Raw genomic sequence first — 16,683 nt, forward strand, 5'->3', positions numbered from 1 at the left:
GCAGCAACATGAATGGAACTGGAGGTCACTATGTGAGGTGAAATAAGTCAAGCATAGAAATACAAATATCACATGCTTTCATTCATATGTGAGAGCTGAAAAAGTTGATCTCATGAAGATAGAGAGTTCAGTGATAGTTACTAAAGCCTGGGAAGAATGAAAGGTGGGATGAGCAGGGGTTGGTTAATGGGTACAAATATGCACTTAGATGGAAGGAATAAGTTCTAGCATTCAGTAGCATAGTAGGCTGATTATAATTAACAATTTATTTTATATTTCAAAATACCTCATTTCAAAATAGCTGGAAGAGAAGATTTGAAATATTCCCAACACAAATGACAAATATTTGAGGTGATGGATATCCTAAATACCCTGATTTGATCATTATACGTTGTATGCGTGTATCAAAATATTACCTGTTCTCTATAAATATATAGTTAGTATGAATCAGTTAATACTTTTTAAAAATTTCAATCAGGAAACTTAGGCAAGAGTCTTTGAATTGAAAGGACCCACAAAGTGTTTCACATAATTAATGGTAAACTGTTCTTCACCAAGGTTTGTCAGAATACAAACAGCTACTGCAAGCTTCCAGAGAGGAGGAGGAGATGGAGGGGCTGGTGACTGGAGCAGATTATTTCATATACACTTATCCCTTGGTACCTGAGGGAGATTGGTTCTAGGACCCCCTACAGATACCAAAATTCGAGGATGTTCACATCCCTCATAAAATGGCATAGTATTGGCATATAACCTATGCACATCCTTCCCTATACTTTAATAATCTTTAGATGATATATAATACCTAACACAATGTAAATGCTATATAAATAAAGACTGGTTGTATTAATATAGAGAGATGAATTGGTTTAATAAGCAATCCCAGAACTCAGTGACTGAATGCAAAAGCTTATTTTTAACTCATCTCATTGTCCAGGGAGTTTTCAGGCAACCACAGCTGCTACCAAATAGGGGCTGCTACCATATTTTAAGGCTTCTGAGTCTTCTATTGGATCCTCTGTATCTTGTGGGGAGAAAACAGAGAACATAGAAGATCTTATGGGAAGTTTTAGGAACTAGGCCTTTTCATTAATTTTGTCCGCATTCCATTGGCCATTACTAGTCACATGGCTCCATCCAGTGCAAGTAGACCTGGAAATAAAGTTTAGCAATATGACAGTGTGAGAGAATTACACAGTGTAGTAGTTTGTGTCACTAGTATTACAATTCTGTGTTTAAAAATACAAATTATAATTTTGTAATCTATTCACTTGGATAAAAAAGTAATTGGTGGCTGGGCACGGTGGCTCACGCCTGTAATTCCAGCACTTTGAGAGGCTGAGGTGGGCGAATCACCTGAGGTCAGGAGTTCGAGACCAGCCTGACCAACATGGTAAAACCCCGTCTACTAAAAATACAAAATTAGCCAGGCATGGTGGCGCATGCCTGTAATCCCAGCTCCTCAGGAGGCTGAGGCAGGAGAATCTCTTGAACCCGGCGGGTAGAGGTTGCAGTGAGCCAAGATCGTGCCATTTTCCAGCCTGGGCAACAAGAGCTAAACTCTGTCTCAAAAAAATGAAGTAATTGGTATGGAGTCCATCTTTTCATGTCCCATTGAGACAAGTTTTAAATGAACACAGTTCTGTGATTAGATAAGGTTTAGTAGTGAATTAGTATGAAAAAATAAGCAGAATTAAGATGATTAATGAGATTTGAAGCAATTTTATTTATTGTCTAACTCATTTGATGAAAGTTTTGAATTGAAATTCAACAAGCACATGTAATAAAATGTAATATGGAGAGATAAATTAGGATGAGGGAAAATGAGAATAGAGGTGGAAAGTCAAGACCATATAAAAGGGAAACATGGTTACAGTTTGATGGTGAGAGCTCAAATTTACTGGTGATATTTCATGAGTACCTATTGTTGAGCATTTGTAGGAAATATGTGGGGATAGTAATCTAAAACAAATTTCATTAGTAATTATTTAAGGAAACGTAATTTAAACAATAAATTTTAGCCATTTATGTTTGTAAAACTGTCAAGAATGAGAATGTGAATATATGTAGTACCTAAGACAGTTTAAAGCCAGTTTTAGTCTTATGTGCAATCAAGTTTGATTAAACATATCAAATCTTTATATATATGTGTGTGTGTATATATGTGTGTATGTGTATACATATATATGACTAAAACTGGCTTTAAACTATATATATATATATATAGCTTTTTGTATCAAGGTCTTTCTCTGTATTATGAAGTTGAGCTGATAATTTAGGTAAACAATAAGTACTCCAAGGGTACTTGGTATTGTAATAACTTGTTATATTTGAAAGAATAATTGGGTTCCCTTTAGGCAGTTATAGTCCAAAATAAATGAGAAAAATGTAATGTTCAATTTGATAAACATAATAAACAGAAGAATATAGTAATTAGGCTACCAAGTCAAAGGAGAAGAATAGATCAATGTGGTCTTGGTGACAGTGGTGGTTTTATTAGTGTATTTGGTAACTATAGTGTATTAGGTAACTATTGTTGTATAACAAATCACTCAGCTTAGCATCTTAAATGTAAATATTTATGACCTCACACAGATTATAAAGGTCAAGATTCTAAGAGTATGGCTTAGCTAGTTCCGGTGTAGGCAGGAGGTGACAATCAAGCTGTTGGCCAGGACAGCAGTATATGAAGACATGACTGGAACTGGAGAACACACATTCCAGCTCATCACATGGCTTTTAGCAGATGGCTTCAGTTGCTCACCATGTTGGTCTCTCCAAAGGGTTGTTCATGTTATCTCTTCCTCTAGAGCAGGAGATCTGAGAGAAAGAGAGCAGCCAAGGTAGAAGCAACAGTGTCTTTTCTAACCTGATCTCAGAAGTGATATGCCATCACTGCTGCCATATTCTGTTGGTCACATAGAGCAACCCTAGTATGATGTGAGAAAGAGAGTGTGAGTATATGTATTCACAAAAGTATGAATACCAGGGAGGCAGGAATCACTGGGCACCAACTTGGAGCCTGCCTACCACAATTGGGATGGATTTTTAAACATTAACTTCGTAGGAATTGTGGAGGAGACAGAAAAGTCAACTTGTCTGACAGAAAGCGAACTTTTCTCATGATGCTAACCTAGTGGGAGATACTTGAGTCCAATAAATCTGATAGTTGCGACATTGAGGATACAGAGTTGCCTTTTCCAGTTGGAAACTAATAAAAGAAGTAACAGGAACCATTTGAAGGGGACAATCATTTTATATGATGGTGTAATGTTTAAGTAATTATGAAGGAAGATTACTTTAACCGTGCACACAACCTTACAGATTTAAAAAAAGAAAACATTTTTTAGGAATTATGAAGGGGGATGTGGAAATATTTCCTCCAGTGCTGCTGTTGCTAAAAACACTCTTGAGGTTTCCTTATTTGGAAAAAAAAGTCTGATTTCTTAACATACCTGGTTTGGTTTCCATCATCCAAGCCATGCATGTCATTTGCTGCTTAAATCCAAAATAGTTCTTATTTTAATTGGTAAGTTATATCTCTGAAGCTTCCAAGATAAAACGAAGTGTAACAACAAGAATCTTTTGAGATGGATAAATATAGTTCATCACTCTTGAGAAATTGCTTCAAGAAGAATTAAGGTTTATTTTGGATAGAGACTCGGGCCTTCATTACAGGTGTAAGTTTAGGTTCCTTTAAGGTTTATGTTGTGGATGCTTTAAGTAAAAGATAATTTAAATGTTAACTATATTAAAGTATGTGATTCTTTTAAAAACAAAAATATAAAAGTTGTAATGTTTTATAAATTTTTTATAACATTTCTAGAAATCAAGGAGCTATCTTGGATTTTCTTTGTCTTAAATTACATGCAGGGTGTGAGGCTTCAGGACCGCAACTTCTGCCAGTGAGAGCACTAAATGAAGTCTTCATTGGGGAGAGTCTGTCATCCAGGTACTTTTAAACCAGTGATCTTGAGCATGGAATTTAATGTTTTAGTGCTTTTGGATATTTATTCAATTTCTACAACCTGGCTAAGATTTGTGAATAATCTTTTGTAAGTAATGGCAGTTCATTATTTAATGAAATATTTCCAAAACCTTCATAGACGTTAATATGTATTAAGGGGAAAGAACATTGTATAGCAAAAAAAGTTTGTAAAACCCTATATTAAATAAAGTTATTGTACTGCATCCCAGAGCCTTTAATCTGTTTATATAGATTCTTTATTATTATTATTATTATTTTTTTGAGACCGAGTCTCACTCTGTCACCCAGGCTGAATTGCAGTGGCGTGATCTTGGCTTACTTCAACCTCTGCCTCCCAGGTTGAAGCAATTAGCCTGCCTCAGCCTCCCAAGTAGCTGGGACTACAGGCACGTGCCACCACACCTGGCTAATTTTTTATTTTTAGTAGAGATGGAGTTTCACCATTGTTGCGAGAAGTCAGGGACCCCAAACGGAGAGACTGGCTGAAGCTGCGGCAGAAGAACATAAATTGTGAAAATTTAATGGACTTTATCGGTTCCCAAAATTAATATTTTTATAATTTCTTATGTCTGTCTTTACTGCAGTCTCTGAACATAAATTGTGAAGATTTCATGGACATTTATCACTTCCCCAATCAATACTCTTATAATTTCTTAAATATTGGGGCTGGTTCCCCCGATACACCATGTTGGCCAGACTGGTTTCAAACTCCTGGCCTCAGGTGATCCGCCCACCTCAGCCTCCCAAAGTGCTGGGATTACAAGTGTGAGCCACTGCACTTGGCCAGATGCTTTATTAATGTTTTATTTTTATTTTTTAGAGATGGCATCTTACCGTGTCTGAATGTTGCCCAGGTTGGCCTTTAAATCTGGACTCAAGCTATGCTCCTGCCTCAGCTTCCTGAGTAGCAGGGACTAGTCGTGCATATCACTGTTCCCAGCTTATAAATATTTAAGAGAGTAATATACTAAGTATAAATTTGCAATTGATAGAAAACTTTTATAGGCAGTTCATATTAATATTTCCTATTAATTAGTGCTTCTTAAAGCTGATTTGTTTGCTTGCTTGTTTTTATAATTTGTTTCCTTGTTTTTATCCAGGATCCAATTAAGGATCACACATTGCATTTGGCTATCATGGCCTTTTAAAATTAAGAACACTTCCATCCTGTTTTGTCATTCATGATATTAATATTTTTGAATGGTCTAAGCCAGTTGGATTGCAGAATATCCTTTATTTTAAATTTGTATGATTTTTTTTTCATGTTAGATTCGGACTAGGCATTTTTGACAGCAATGCTCCATAGTTGATGTTGTATCCTTTTTAGTGTAACACATCATAAGGCAAGTGCACAGTTCAAGATTGTAACCATTATTGCAAAAATTAAGGTTAATGTAGTTCCTTATTAGGAGTGTAAAAATATATGTGTTTCATTACTGGCAGAATCTGTTTTGTGGGACTTGAGTGTAACTTAGGCTTACATTATCAACATAATTTTTTTTGCAAAACATTTTTGTGGAACACAGTGACAAGCTATAAAATGACTACTGTGATGTAAAGTTAACTCTTGATAGTACTTTAGAACCTGGCTTCTCATCCTTGTAGATGTAAGTAAATTAAGGGTAGAAAATTAGAGATGAGTTTTATTTGCTACTTTCCTGCTATTAGAACCATGTGAGTGACCCTTTGAAGATTATGTTGTTGGATCCCTAGTTTACTAAGAGTTCCATAAATTCTGAAATTTTGTTTGCTGGAAGTCATATCCTTTCATAAGAACTTTAATTATAGTGAGAAAAACTCGTCTTAACTAAAAAAGATACTCACATTGTAGCCAATGACTCAACTCGGGTTGTGTTGAAAAAGAATTGAAGTTTGATTCAGCAGAATGGTTTGAACAGTTTTTTTGATTTGTAATTATTTTGTTTATGTAATATTTAACAAAAATACATTGTGCATGTGCTGTGTGTAATATGTGAGTCACTAGGGATGTAAAGATGAATAACAAAGGTAGTGGTATCTTAATTTTTTGGAGAGTAATACATAATTTAAAAAAGTTAAAAGTAAAATTTATTATTTGAAGATAAAATATTTAGGAAACAAAAATATAGTAAAGTATAAAAATATACTTTAACACAGCAAGACTTATGCTTTATATAAAGTTTTCTCTTTTGTTGCATATAAAGTTTGAAGCAATACGGACATGAATTATAGATAGTATGTGGTAGACGAGAGAAGAAAAAATTTAACTCTAGTGATACAATCTTGTCATTATTCTAAAGACAAGATAGAGAAGAGAGGAAGAACTTTAAATGAGATTGGAGAAAGTCTACCTTAAATAAATGCAATGATAAAAATGTTTTGTGAGTTTATGCTTCCTTCAGGGAAGCCATTTAATGGCTTATTTTATTCTGTTTGTGTATTTTAAAGGTAACTGTTGAGAGCTAGCTTTGCTTTATAATTTTATACTTACTAAAAAATTAAATAACTTATATATGGAGGAAAACTGGCATCGGTTGATAGATTTCGGGGGAGTCTGAAGTTTCTTGAGGGGATTTTCAATCAAATGCTTTTATTTTCTGTGGCAGTAGTGATCTGGTTGGTTTATCTCATAAATAACTGATGCTGCTGCTTTTTGTGTTCTTTGATGTCTCACCTTATGGTTTTACTAAGTAAGGACAGCAATGGATTGGCTTCTGATGCTATTGAAAACAGTTTAACTACTGCAGGTATTATAACTCACTTTTAAAGATTTTATGACATAGACCCTTAGGCAGAAAGGAAATGAGCATTTATGGGATGCCTGCTATGTGCCAGGCACTGCTTATATTGTGTGTGCTATCTCATTTAATGCTCATAGCAACCCTGTGAGAAAGGTAGTTGTATTTATTAGTGACAAAATTGAGATTTGGAGAGTTCAAATAACTAGCCCAAGATCATATAATTAGCTAGCATCAGAACTGTAACGTAAACCCAGTATTTCTGATTCTAGATTCTGTATTGAGGCTTCACTATGCTCTGAAAACTTAAGTGCCTTGCTTGGAAAATGTGAAGTGCAGCAATATTATTCCTGCCTCATTTATAATGTTCTTAGATTTAAGAACATTTTAAAGGCCCAATTTTGTTTTCTTTTCTCCTATTTGTTCTAACCTAGAATGTCTTATTCTTGGGCTGTAGCAGTGGACAATTTAAGAAGAAGTATACCCACTCTAAAGGGACTGTGAGTTTTATTGCTGCCTTAAAAACATAATTTCCCTGAAACAAAAATTCTATGAATTGACTAATCCTGATAAACTTGCATGTGAGAATGACACTAAATTTGCTCATTATTTTGGGCTCAGCATCTCTCACCTGACTGTACTTGTCTTTCTCTCTGCCTCTGCTTCTTTTCTACCCATGCGCCCTTACCTTTAATCTCTTTTGTTTCTACTTGATTCTGGCATAGTAGCAGCCACTTCTATGGATTTGGCTGGCTTGTCTGTACATAATAGGCTCCTAATGTGTGTGTTTTCTAGGAAGATATAACAAAGCTATGAAATAGATTGAATGTGAATGTTAGGCCTGCTATGTTTTATTTTTAATAAGAAATTCTGACTGTAGAGAAAAAAGTGAAAAGGAGTTGTATTAGGCAAAGCCCTCACAAATTAAGAGCTTACAGGATAAACTGTAAAGGTTAGAATAAGAGATAAATTATCCACAGTGGTAGTGTTTGTAAGCATGTCCAGTAATTGTTATTATTTTGAAAAGTTGTATTTTATTATGGTTTTATCTTAACTTTTTTATTTGCTGGAGAAAAAAATTCACTGTTGATCAGTGACACAATTATTTTAAGATAGAGTTTACAAAATAGGCTTTTAGACATTTCAAAAGTTCTTTGAATAGTTACAAATCATTTATGCATTCATGGAGTTAAAGAATAGTGCCATTTTTGCTAGTGCCAGAAAACTCATTTGATTTCATATTAATGAAGTATTTTAAGAAATGTAAATCTCAAAGAAATTTATAGTTCTGGTTTATCTCTAGTTTTGTCCACTAATCCAGTATTGGTTGAGAATTTTCTTTATAGCTTTATTATCTAATCTCTGTTAGCTTACTACTAATTCAAAAGGTACATTAGCATGTAGCTTAAGAAACAATAGTTTAGTAGAAACTATTAATAACTTTAAGAATTAGAATCAGCTTTAAAATATATCAAGGACTAGCTACCAAGAATGAAACTCACTTAAGAATAGTATTTTCTTTTTTGAATTCTGAAATGAGGCTCTGTGTATGTTAGATTCCATAAGAGCAATAGCACAATGCTAGCCAAAAATTTGCAAGAAGCCCCTATTTGAAATATTAAAGTATTGTCAGAAGGGAATATATAAATCAGACAGGCATGCAGACATGTAGTTTTTTGTTTTGTTTTGTTTTGTTTTTTATTTCTTCTAACTTTTTCACTTAATTAGTATTGGAATTAGCATCATGATGTGTGTGCCTACTAAGTCCAGTATTTCTTGGGTAAGCTGACTTAATTAAGATTTCCTTAGTTCTGAAGAAGACTATCTTATTTACTGTGAACCATAAGCTCAGCAAACAGTTTTATATTCTCAATTCACAGGGCTTCCTACTATGAGATTTCAGTTGATGATGGTCCATGGGAAAAACAGAAGAGTTCAGGGCTCAATTTGTGTACTGGAACAGGATCAAAAGCCTGGTAAGTAACTTGGGATGTTGCTTATCAAGTTTTGTGAAATATTTTTAGTAGTGTAATATATTGGCACATCTAAGGCGTGTAATACGCAAGAGGTGTCCTGGTGGTGTTATGTAGGTAGGCCAAGTTTCTGTTTCATTCATCACTGGGGTCTAGTAGTCCTGCCTTGACTTCTTGGATTACAGTTACAGCCTGGATTTGGTCATTATTGAGCACTAGGTTTGTAAAGGAAAGGAAATGAGAAGTGGTTTTGGGACTATCTTTTCTTAAAAATGAAAAATATTTTAAATAATAGTAAGAAAATGAATACAAAGTACAATAAACAAAAATAGACTGGAGGTTTGTATATTAGAAGCCTAACTGGAGATAACCTGGTGCATCCTATGTCCTGTTTACTCTATAACCTCCCTCTGGGTAGTCTCGTCTTCTTAGTACATTCCTCACGGATGCCTCTCAAACATACCTTCTCTCCTGAGTACAAACTCATATTCTAAAATTACATGCCAGTTGGGATATTAGTAACACTTCAGATTCAACACATTCAGAACTGAATTTATTGTCTTCAGTTTTTCTTTTTGTGTTCTTTATATTGCTGAATACCATCAGCATTTACCCGACTCCATGTCTAGAGAAAAAAAGCAAAACATGATTTCTCAAAACCTTGTTCTTACCTTTGGAGTCCTCCATTCTTCATTCTCCTCTCTATATATCCCAGTCTTGAAATCCTGTTCATTGTACTTCTGAAATCTTAGTCCACTTTTTGGGTTTCTACTGCTGCTACTTTGGTCCAAGCCTGCACCTTTTTAGTGAATATTCTTTGTGCCTTACCTTTTATTCTTGAGGCTGTCATCTGCACTACACAGAGTAATATTTCCTTTTTTTTTTTTTTTTTTTTTACTTTTTTTAAAAAAAATATTATTATACTTTAAGTTCTGGGGTACATATGCACAACGTGCAGGTTTGTTACATGGGTACACACCGTGCCATGTTGGTTTGCTGCACCCATCACCTCCTCATTTACGTTAGGTCTTTCTCCTAATGCTATCCCTCCCTCAGTCCCCCACCCCACAAAAGGCCCCGGTGTGTGACCCTCCCTGTGTCCATGTGTTCTGATGTTTTATGAGTGAGAACGTGCAGTGTTTGGTTTTCTGTCCTTGAGATATTTTGCTGAGATTGATAGTTTCCAGCTTCATCCATGTCCCTACAAAGGACATGAACTCATTCTTTTTCATGGCTGCATAGTATTCCATGGTGTATATGTGCCACATTTTCTTTATCCAGTCTGTTATTGATGGATATTTGGGTTGGTTCCAAGTCTTTGCTATTGTAAATAGTGCTGCAGTAAACATACGTGTGCATGTGTCTTTATAGTAGCTGACTTATAATCCTTTGGGTATATCCCCAGTAATGGGATTGCTGGGTCAAATGGTATTTCTAATTCTAGATCCTTGAGGAATCGCCACACTGCCTTCCACATGGTTGAACTAATTTATGCTCCCACCAACAGTGTAAAAGTGTTCCTATTTCTCCACATCCTTTCCAGTGTCTACAACAGAGTAATATTTCTAAAATGTAGATAAATCTATCTCTGTTCTCTGCTTTACAAGTTTCATTGACCTCTGTTCAGATTGCTTAATCTGTCATTTGAGGCCCTTTATCATATGACCTTAGTGATCTTATTGGCCTTATTCCTGCCCTACCCTTACTCCCACCTATGGCACACTAGAATTGGCACAGCTCCTTGCAATTCTCAGCACGCTTCTTGTTCTCGCTTGGCTTTTTATTTTTGCTCAATGCAACTTCTTCCTGCCCTGAATGCCTGAACACTCCACTTTCTATCCACTGGCTGAAAATTCAGTCTTGAAATGTCATTCTCTTTAGCAAATCTTTAACACTCACCTCTTTCGTAAAGACAGTGAATTAATCATTTTTATCCTTCCCTAACACTTTTTCTCATAGCACTGTTATAGCCGTTATTACATTATTAGTTATCTAATATGCTAGTACCCAGCTAGTTAAAGCAACTTTATGGATTTGGGATGGTGACTAGGGTTTTTTTTTTTTTTCCTGCTTAATCTTTTGTGTGCACAGTACCTTATATGTATTCACTCAAAAAGTATTTTTTGAGTAAATGACTATACGCTCACAATTGTATATAGCTAAAACAATGCTTATCAAACTTTTACATTTGGATAGTTTGATTTAGAGTTTTATTTCCTACTTGTTTAGCATGACTTCTTAAACTATTTTATTATGAAAAATTTTTAATAAGAGTGACAAAATAGTGTAATGAATCCCCACATACCATTAGCTAGTAGTAATTATCAACACATGCCCAATCTTGTTGCCTCTGTACCCCTATCTATCTACTTTTGTTCTATTTATTTTGAAGTTATTTTTCAGATATCATGTCATTTAATTCATAAGTATTCAATAAAAAAAAATTAGCCAAATAGTCTTTTGGAAAAAATAAGAAGTATCATTTTAAAAGATAGGTTAATAATTTATTTTCCTGAAGGCCAGTGAAAGGAACATTTCTAAAATGAATTTTCCAATAATTTTGTGAAAAAAATTAATCCTTTAATATGTTATAAAATTATTTTGTAACTATCTCATAGATTAAATTGAAAACATTACAGCTAACAGCTTTCATTTATGATGATAGCATCTTTCCTGTTGAACATGCTATGCTACTTTTTGAAAACTAGAGTGAAATTAGAAATAGAAATGGAAATTTCTGTTAGAAATAGAGATTGTCTTTACCCAGTATTCTTATCATAAAAAATGGGCAAAGTGGTATAATTGAAAAGGGTACTGGCCTGGAAGTTAAGAGACCTGATTAAACTACAGACTAGCTTTACATCTGTGTACAAATTTCCTTGTCTGCAAAATGCAGGAATTGGAACTGATAAAATAGTAAGTTTACTTTGCCTTCTGAACTTCCGTGATTCTGTATGTTTATTTTTTATGCATTGTAATACAAGCTATCAGTTATATAGCCCCTGCTACTTTGTACTGTGCTAAGTACTTTTATATATTAATTAATCCTTTTAGAAATCCTGGAAGAAAGTAGTAGCATTCCCATTTTATAAACGAGTAAATTAAAGGTTAGCAAGGATAATTTAGGCCAAAGTTATACAAGAAGTAAGAGTCAGAACCTGGATATAAGTACAGGTGTGCTGGACTGCAAAATCAGTGCCCTTTTCACTGTCATTACTACTTGTGCTGCTTCACAAGGGAAGGTCAGTTTTTAAATGGAAAGGGGGAGGGGTTCTGAGCTGTCTATAGAGGTCACATAGTTGAAAGAAAAGTCACTAGGTTGTATTGAAGAATTATCAAGATAAATTTGTAATTAATCTCAGTGAAGTAGTGCTTCTGCTAGAGGCAATGGGGCTTCTGTCTGGGGAGGGGTGTAATTTTGATAGATTTTGATAGTTCAAGTTTTCAACCTTTCGGGGCATAAGGAATGACAGCCACTACAATGCTTTTAAAGCATTCCTCGCCTCCCACATGCACCCAGTAGTTGAGTCCTGTGTTGATGTTGCATTTCGATAAGTATGGGTTACATTAAAATCTCAGCCTTCTCTATGTTGCTTGTTAAAGTTTTCTATTATTTCCTGTGCTCTAGTATAAAAGTCTTTCTCACAAGCTATATCCTATCCCTGCCACCTTGGTTACTCAGTCTCTTCTCTACCAAGCCCCATGCAGCTTGCTTGCATCTAACATGTTCTCTACTGCAATTCCCATTCATCTTTTGTCCTTTTCTCTTCAAGAAATGTAGAAAGAGAAGGGAAGCCTAGGAGCCAGAGGGGCTGGGGAAAAGCTGTATATTTCTATACATTAATAATTTTTGTTTTTATCATACTACCATCTCTGAGCACATATTTTGTTCCAAGCTAATTAGATGATCTTGTTTAAATTCTCACAAATACTCTGGAAGTAGGTGATTTTATTTTCATAAGTAGAATCCAAAGTTTCATAAGTTAACTGACTTTCCCAAAGCCATGTGGCTAATAAATGGTGAAGTCATGATTTAAATTTTAAACCTATCTATAAACCATAGACCTCTGAAGACTCACTGGAAAGAAAAGATTAGAATAGTCTATTTTTCTCTCTTTTAATTCTTGATAGAGAGGGGCTTGTTTTCTTGTATGAAATTCTTTAATTAGTCTTTACTTTTAATATGAAATGTGGAAATGTATGACTCAACGGTAAGCTATTTGTTATAAAAGATAAACCACCAATCTCGGTGGCTTAACACAGTATAAGTCTATTTCTTGTTCTTGTAAAGTCTGCAGTGAGTGTTCCTGATTGGCAAGCAGCTCCCTGTAAGTGGTTATTCAAGGAGCCAGAGTTCTTCCATCACGTGGCTCTACCACCTTCTAAACATAGCTCCTCCGGTTGCTCTGCTACAGAAGGTAGAAGAGCATGGGGACTCCCCATGGGAGGCTGTGAGCCAGGCTTTGAAGTTTTATTCATCATGTCCACTCTGATTTCATTAGCTACAACTCAGTCACATGACTATATGGCATGAAGGGCTAGAAAATATGCGTTCAGGAAGAAAAACAGGTTTGGGGAAGAGTTATTCTGTGTCTGCATCTCCAAAAATTCTTCCACAGGAGACAGGATATAGGGGTGGTATTACACAGCAAATGTCTCTGAATTGTCCCATTATCATGTCAGTTCTCTAGTCAGTGGGGAATCAGGTTTACTCCGTACATTGGGAGAAGTACTACAGAGCCAGATCACCATATATTTCAATTAGTTTCTTTTTAAGATTGTTCTCAGTCCTTTTTCTCCATACATGCTGCCCTACCAGACTTTAAAGTAAGGATGAAGATGTGTTTTTAGGAAATGGAGCTTTAGTAGTTGATGAAGATGTGATACTCAGTTTGTCTTCCAGTTTGGTAGTAGAGGTTGTATCTGATTTTAAATGGAAACTCTTAGAGTGGTGAAGGTTGTAGACCTAAGAAAAAAGTTCTCATGTTTTTGCATTTCTCCAAACATGAAGGGTACAGGGTTAGCAGGTATAAGAGTGTCTCTTATTCTCCCTCCCTCAAAAAGTTGAGAGACAGTGATTTAGGTTTAGAGTTGTGTTGACTCATGTTATTCCTGTTCCTTGGGATTATCTGTTGAGATCATGTATGAAGAGTTATGAGGCAGTAGAAGAATTCAAAATTACTGGGAATTTTTTTTTTAAAAAACAACCTTTTCTTAGTGATCTTTATAGACCCCCAGGACAGAACTGTTTTGAAAAGTTATTCATGTTTGTATTAATGCTTGGTTTTTAGTGGTTAAGCAAGGCATTGCACATGTAGAATATTTCTTCCCTTTAAGGAAACTATTTTATAACTTAAAGTAAATACTTAAAGAATATGTTAAAAGGTACAAAAGGGTATACAGCAAAAAGCTAGTCTCCTTTTCATTTCGTATCTGTAGTGCTTATCTCTAGATTCATACTATATATATATTTTTTTTCTTAAAATGAAACAATATATACACTATATGATGCCTTTTGTTTTTTAACTTAGTATTTTGGTTATCCTTACACATCAGCACATATATTTGTATTATTTTTAATATCAATGAGTAGCTATAATTTATTTAATTAGCTTTCTGTGGGTTTCTATATTTGAGTTGTTTTGCTGTTATAAAGAGCGTTTCAGCTAATAATTTTTGTACCTATATTTGTGTATTATAGATGGAGGTATATTTTAGGTTAAGTTACTAGATTGAAGAATATGTTCATTTTAATTTTAATAGTGCATAATTGCTCTCCAACTGCAATATCTCTGTTCCCATAAATGTACGAAAATACTTGTCTCATCATACCCATACTAGTACATTATTTACCAGTTTTTAACTTTGTTCATTTAGAACTTTCTCCAATTTCTAAGAATTTTCTATATTTTAAGTAGGTTATTCATTTGTGATTTTTAGCATGTTTTTAGAATTAAAACTAAAAATTTTGTGATTTTTGTTTCTAGGTCATTCAATATTAACAGGGTTGCAACTCAGGCAGTAGAAGATGTTTTAAATATTGGTGAGTACCAAAACAGCTATTACAGTAGTCCCCTCTTTTCCGCAGGGCACATGTTCCAGGACCCCCAGTGAATGCTGAAACCTTGGATACTACCAAACCCTTATACTATGCATTAATTTCTTTTTCCTTCTTTACAATATCATGGATAGAAGATTCACATATCTGATTGTAAATCTTAGCAACCTCAGCATATGACCTTTTTCTTTGAGAACATTCACCTGTTCATGCAAAGAAAGCATTTTATGGCTTCTCTTTGGCATATCTCATTTGCCGACATCACTACTTGTGCCTTGGGGCCATTATTAAGTTAAATAAGGGTGACATGAACACAAGCACTATGATACCATGACAGTCGATCTAATAACCAAGTCAGCTACTAAGTGACTAATGGGCCAGTAGCATGCACAGCATGGATAAGCTGGACAAAAGGATGCCTCACATCCCAGGTGGGTTAGAGCAGGACTGCGTGAGATTTCACCATGCTACTTAGAATGATGTGCGATTTGAAACATGAATTGTTGATTTCTATAATTTTCCATGTAATATTTTTGTATCATGGTTGTCTGCCGGTACCTGAAACTGGAAGAAAGCAAAATCATGGAAAGCAAAAGTGCTAATAAGGTCAAGGGGGGACTACTGTTTATGATAATATGCTATATAATGTATACATGCTATTTTATATTAGCTATTATGTTATATAATAACATATATGTATTTATAACACATATACATTTTAATCATACTTTCCCCCTTTCCTTTTTCAATAGCAAAACGACAAGGAAATTTGAGTCTTCCATTGAACAGAGAATTGGTAGAGAAAGGTCAGTGACAATTGGTAATAATCACTAACAGTTTAGTTCTATTTCAGTTTTAAGAATGATAGTGTGAAGTGTTATTTAATTAGCAAAGTACTTTTTTTTTTACTCAAACATGCTTTTATTATGATATCCCCTTAAATGTCTTTAAGCAACATAAAGATTAAAGTTGGACTTGGTTGTTGTGATTTTTAGTCAACCCTGAAATACAACTCTTAAGTCAAAGCAGTATAACTGCAAACATGTCCTGGGGGATAGGGAATTACAGAAAAATCTTTATCTCACAAATAGTAAGTGCATAGCTAAATTCACTATGCCATTAATATCCTCTGAGATAGAATTCACTGAGCTATGAGTGCTTATTTTCTTATTCACTCGAATATTCTTTTTAACATTCTTCTCCCTAGTTTTGCCTGATTACCTCAAGATTCCTTTAAGAGAATTAGCGCTGTTAGAGAAAGAATACTTATCAAGAAATCTGAAATCGTAGGTTCCAGTTCCAGATCTACTACATCAGCTGTGAAACTTGGGCAAGGCTGTGATCCTCCACAGCTGTAAAAAGAGGGGGTTAAAGTAGATCATCTAGCTGGTGTTTCTAGGAGTTCTTCAAATGTATTCTTTACATTCGGTTTAAAACAATTTAAATTTTTAAACTGAAAAACACATTTGTTTGATTTGCATATCAGATTGTAACACACTGAAGTCTACTTATCTACCAGGATCATTCTTGTATGCACCTCAAATTAAAGCTATTTTTTGCTATCTCCATTGAAGGATATCCTAAAATTTCAAGGTAGATTGTTTTTTATAAAACCACAAACCAAAATGTGTTTAAAGTTACATCTACATACCTATGTAAGGATCTTCTCAACATATATGACAAAAAATATATAGACATAAAGTGAATATTGATACATGTAAGACTGCAACTGTCATCCATAGACATAAATGCTTGGATTTGAGTTATCTTAACAGCCTCATTCTCATTGGTTACCTTAAAATGAGTTAGCAATACCTTCTAACCTGATACAGTATTTTAATAGTGTCAGTTTATCTTTATTGTTAGGTTTCCACATAAGACTTCCTTTTTTGGGGGGACAGTTTGCCTCTAAAATAGTTTGAAAAAAGAAGCAAATCTCTCAAGCCC

The 16,683-nt window shown here is 34.6% G+C and overlaps 1 protein-coding gene across 4 annotated transcripts in view; it reads left to right on the plus strand.

Moving 5' to 3' along the window:
• NADK2 (NAD kinase 2, mitochondrial) overlaps window positions 1-16,683 on the plus strand; it is a 45,456-nt gene that overhangs the window by 22,776 nt on the left and 5,997 nt on the right. For 2 of the 4 annotated variants that reach the window (XM_012002369.1, XM_012002370.1), the window contains exons 7-10: window positions 3,874-3,952; window positions 8,586-8,681; window positions 14,666-14,721; window positions 15,489-15,542. In XM_012002369.1, the coding sequence (XP_011857759.1) occupies window positions 3,874-3,952; window positions 8,586-8,681; window positions 14,666-14,721; window positions 15,489-15,542 (285 nt within the window). Of the gene's footprint in view, window positions 1-3,873; window positions 3,953-7,139; window positions 7,206-8,585; window positions 8,682-14,665; window positions 14,722-15,488; window positions 15,543-16,683 lie in introns of all 4 variants that reach the window. The other 2 variants (XM_012002367.1, XM_012002368.1) reach the window with 2 other exon arrangements.

The sequence above is a fragment of the Mandrillus leucophaeus genome, unplaced genomic scaffold (genome assembly GCF_000951045.1).
Source record: "Mandrillus leucophaeus isolate KB7577 unplaced genomic scaffold, Mleu.le_1.0 Scaffold684, whole genome shotgun sequence".
Lineage (NCBI taxonomy): Eukaryota > Metazoa > Chordata > Mammalia > Primates > Cercopithecidae > Mandrillus > Mandrillus leucophaeus.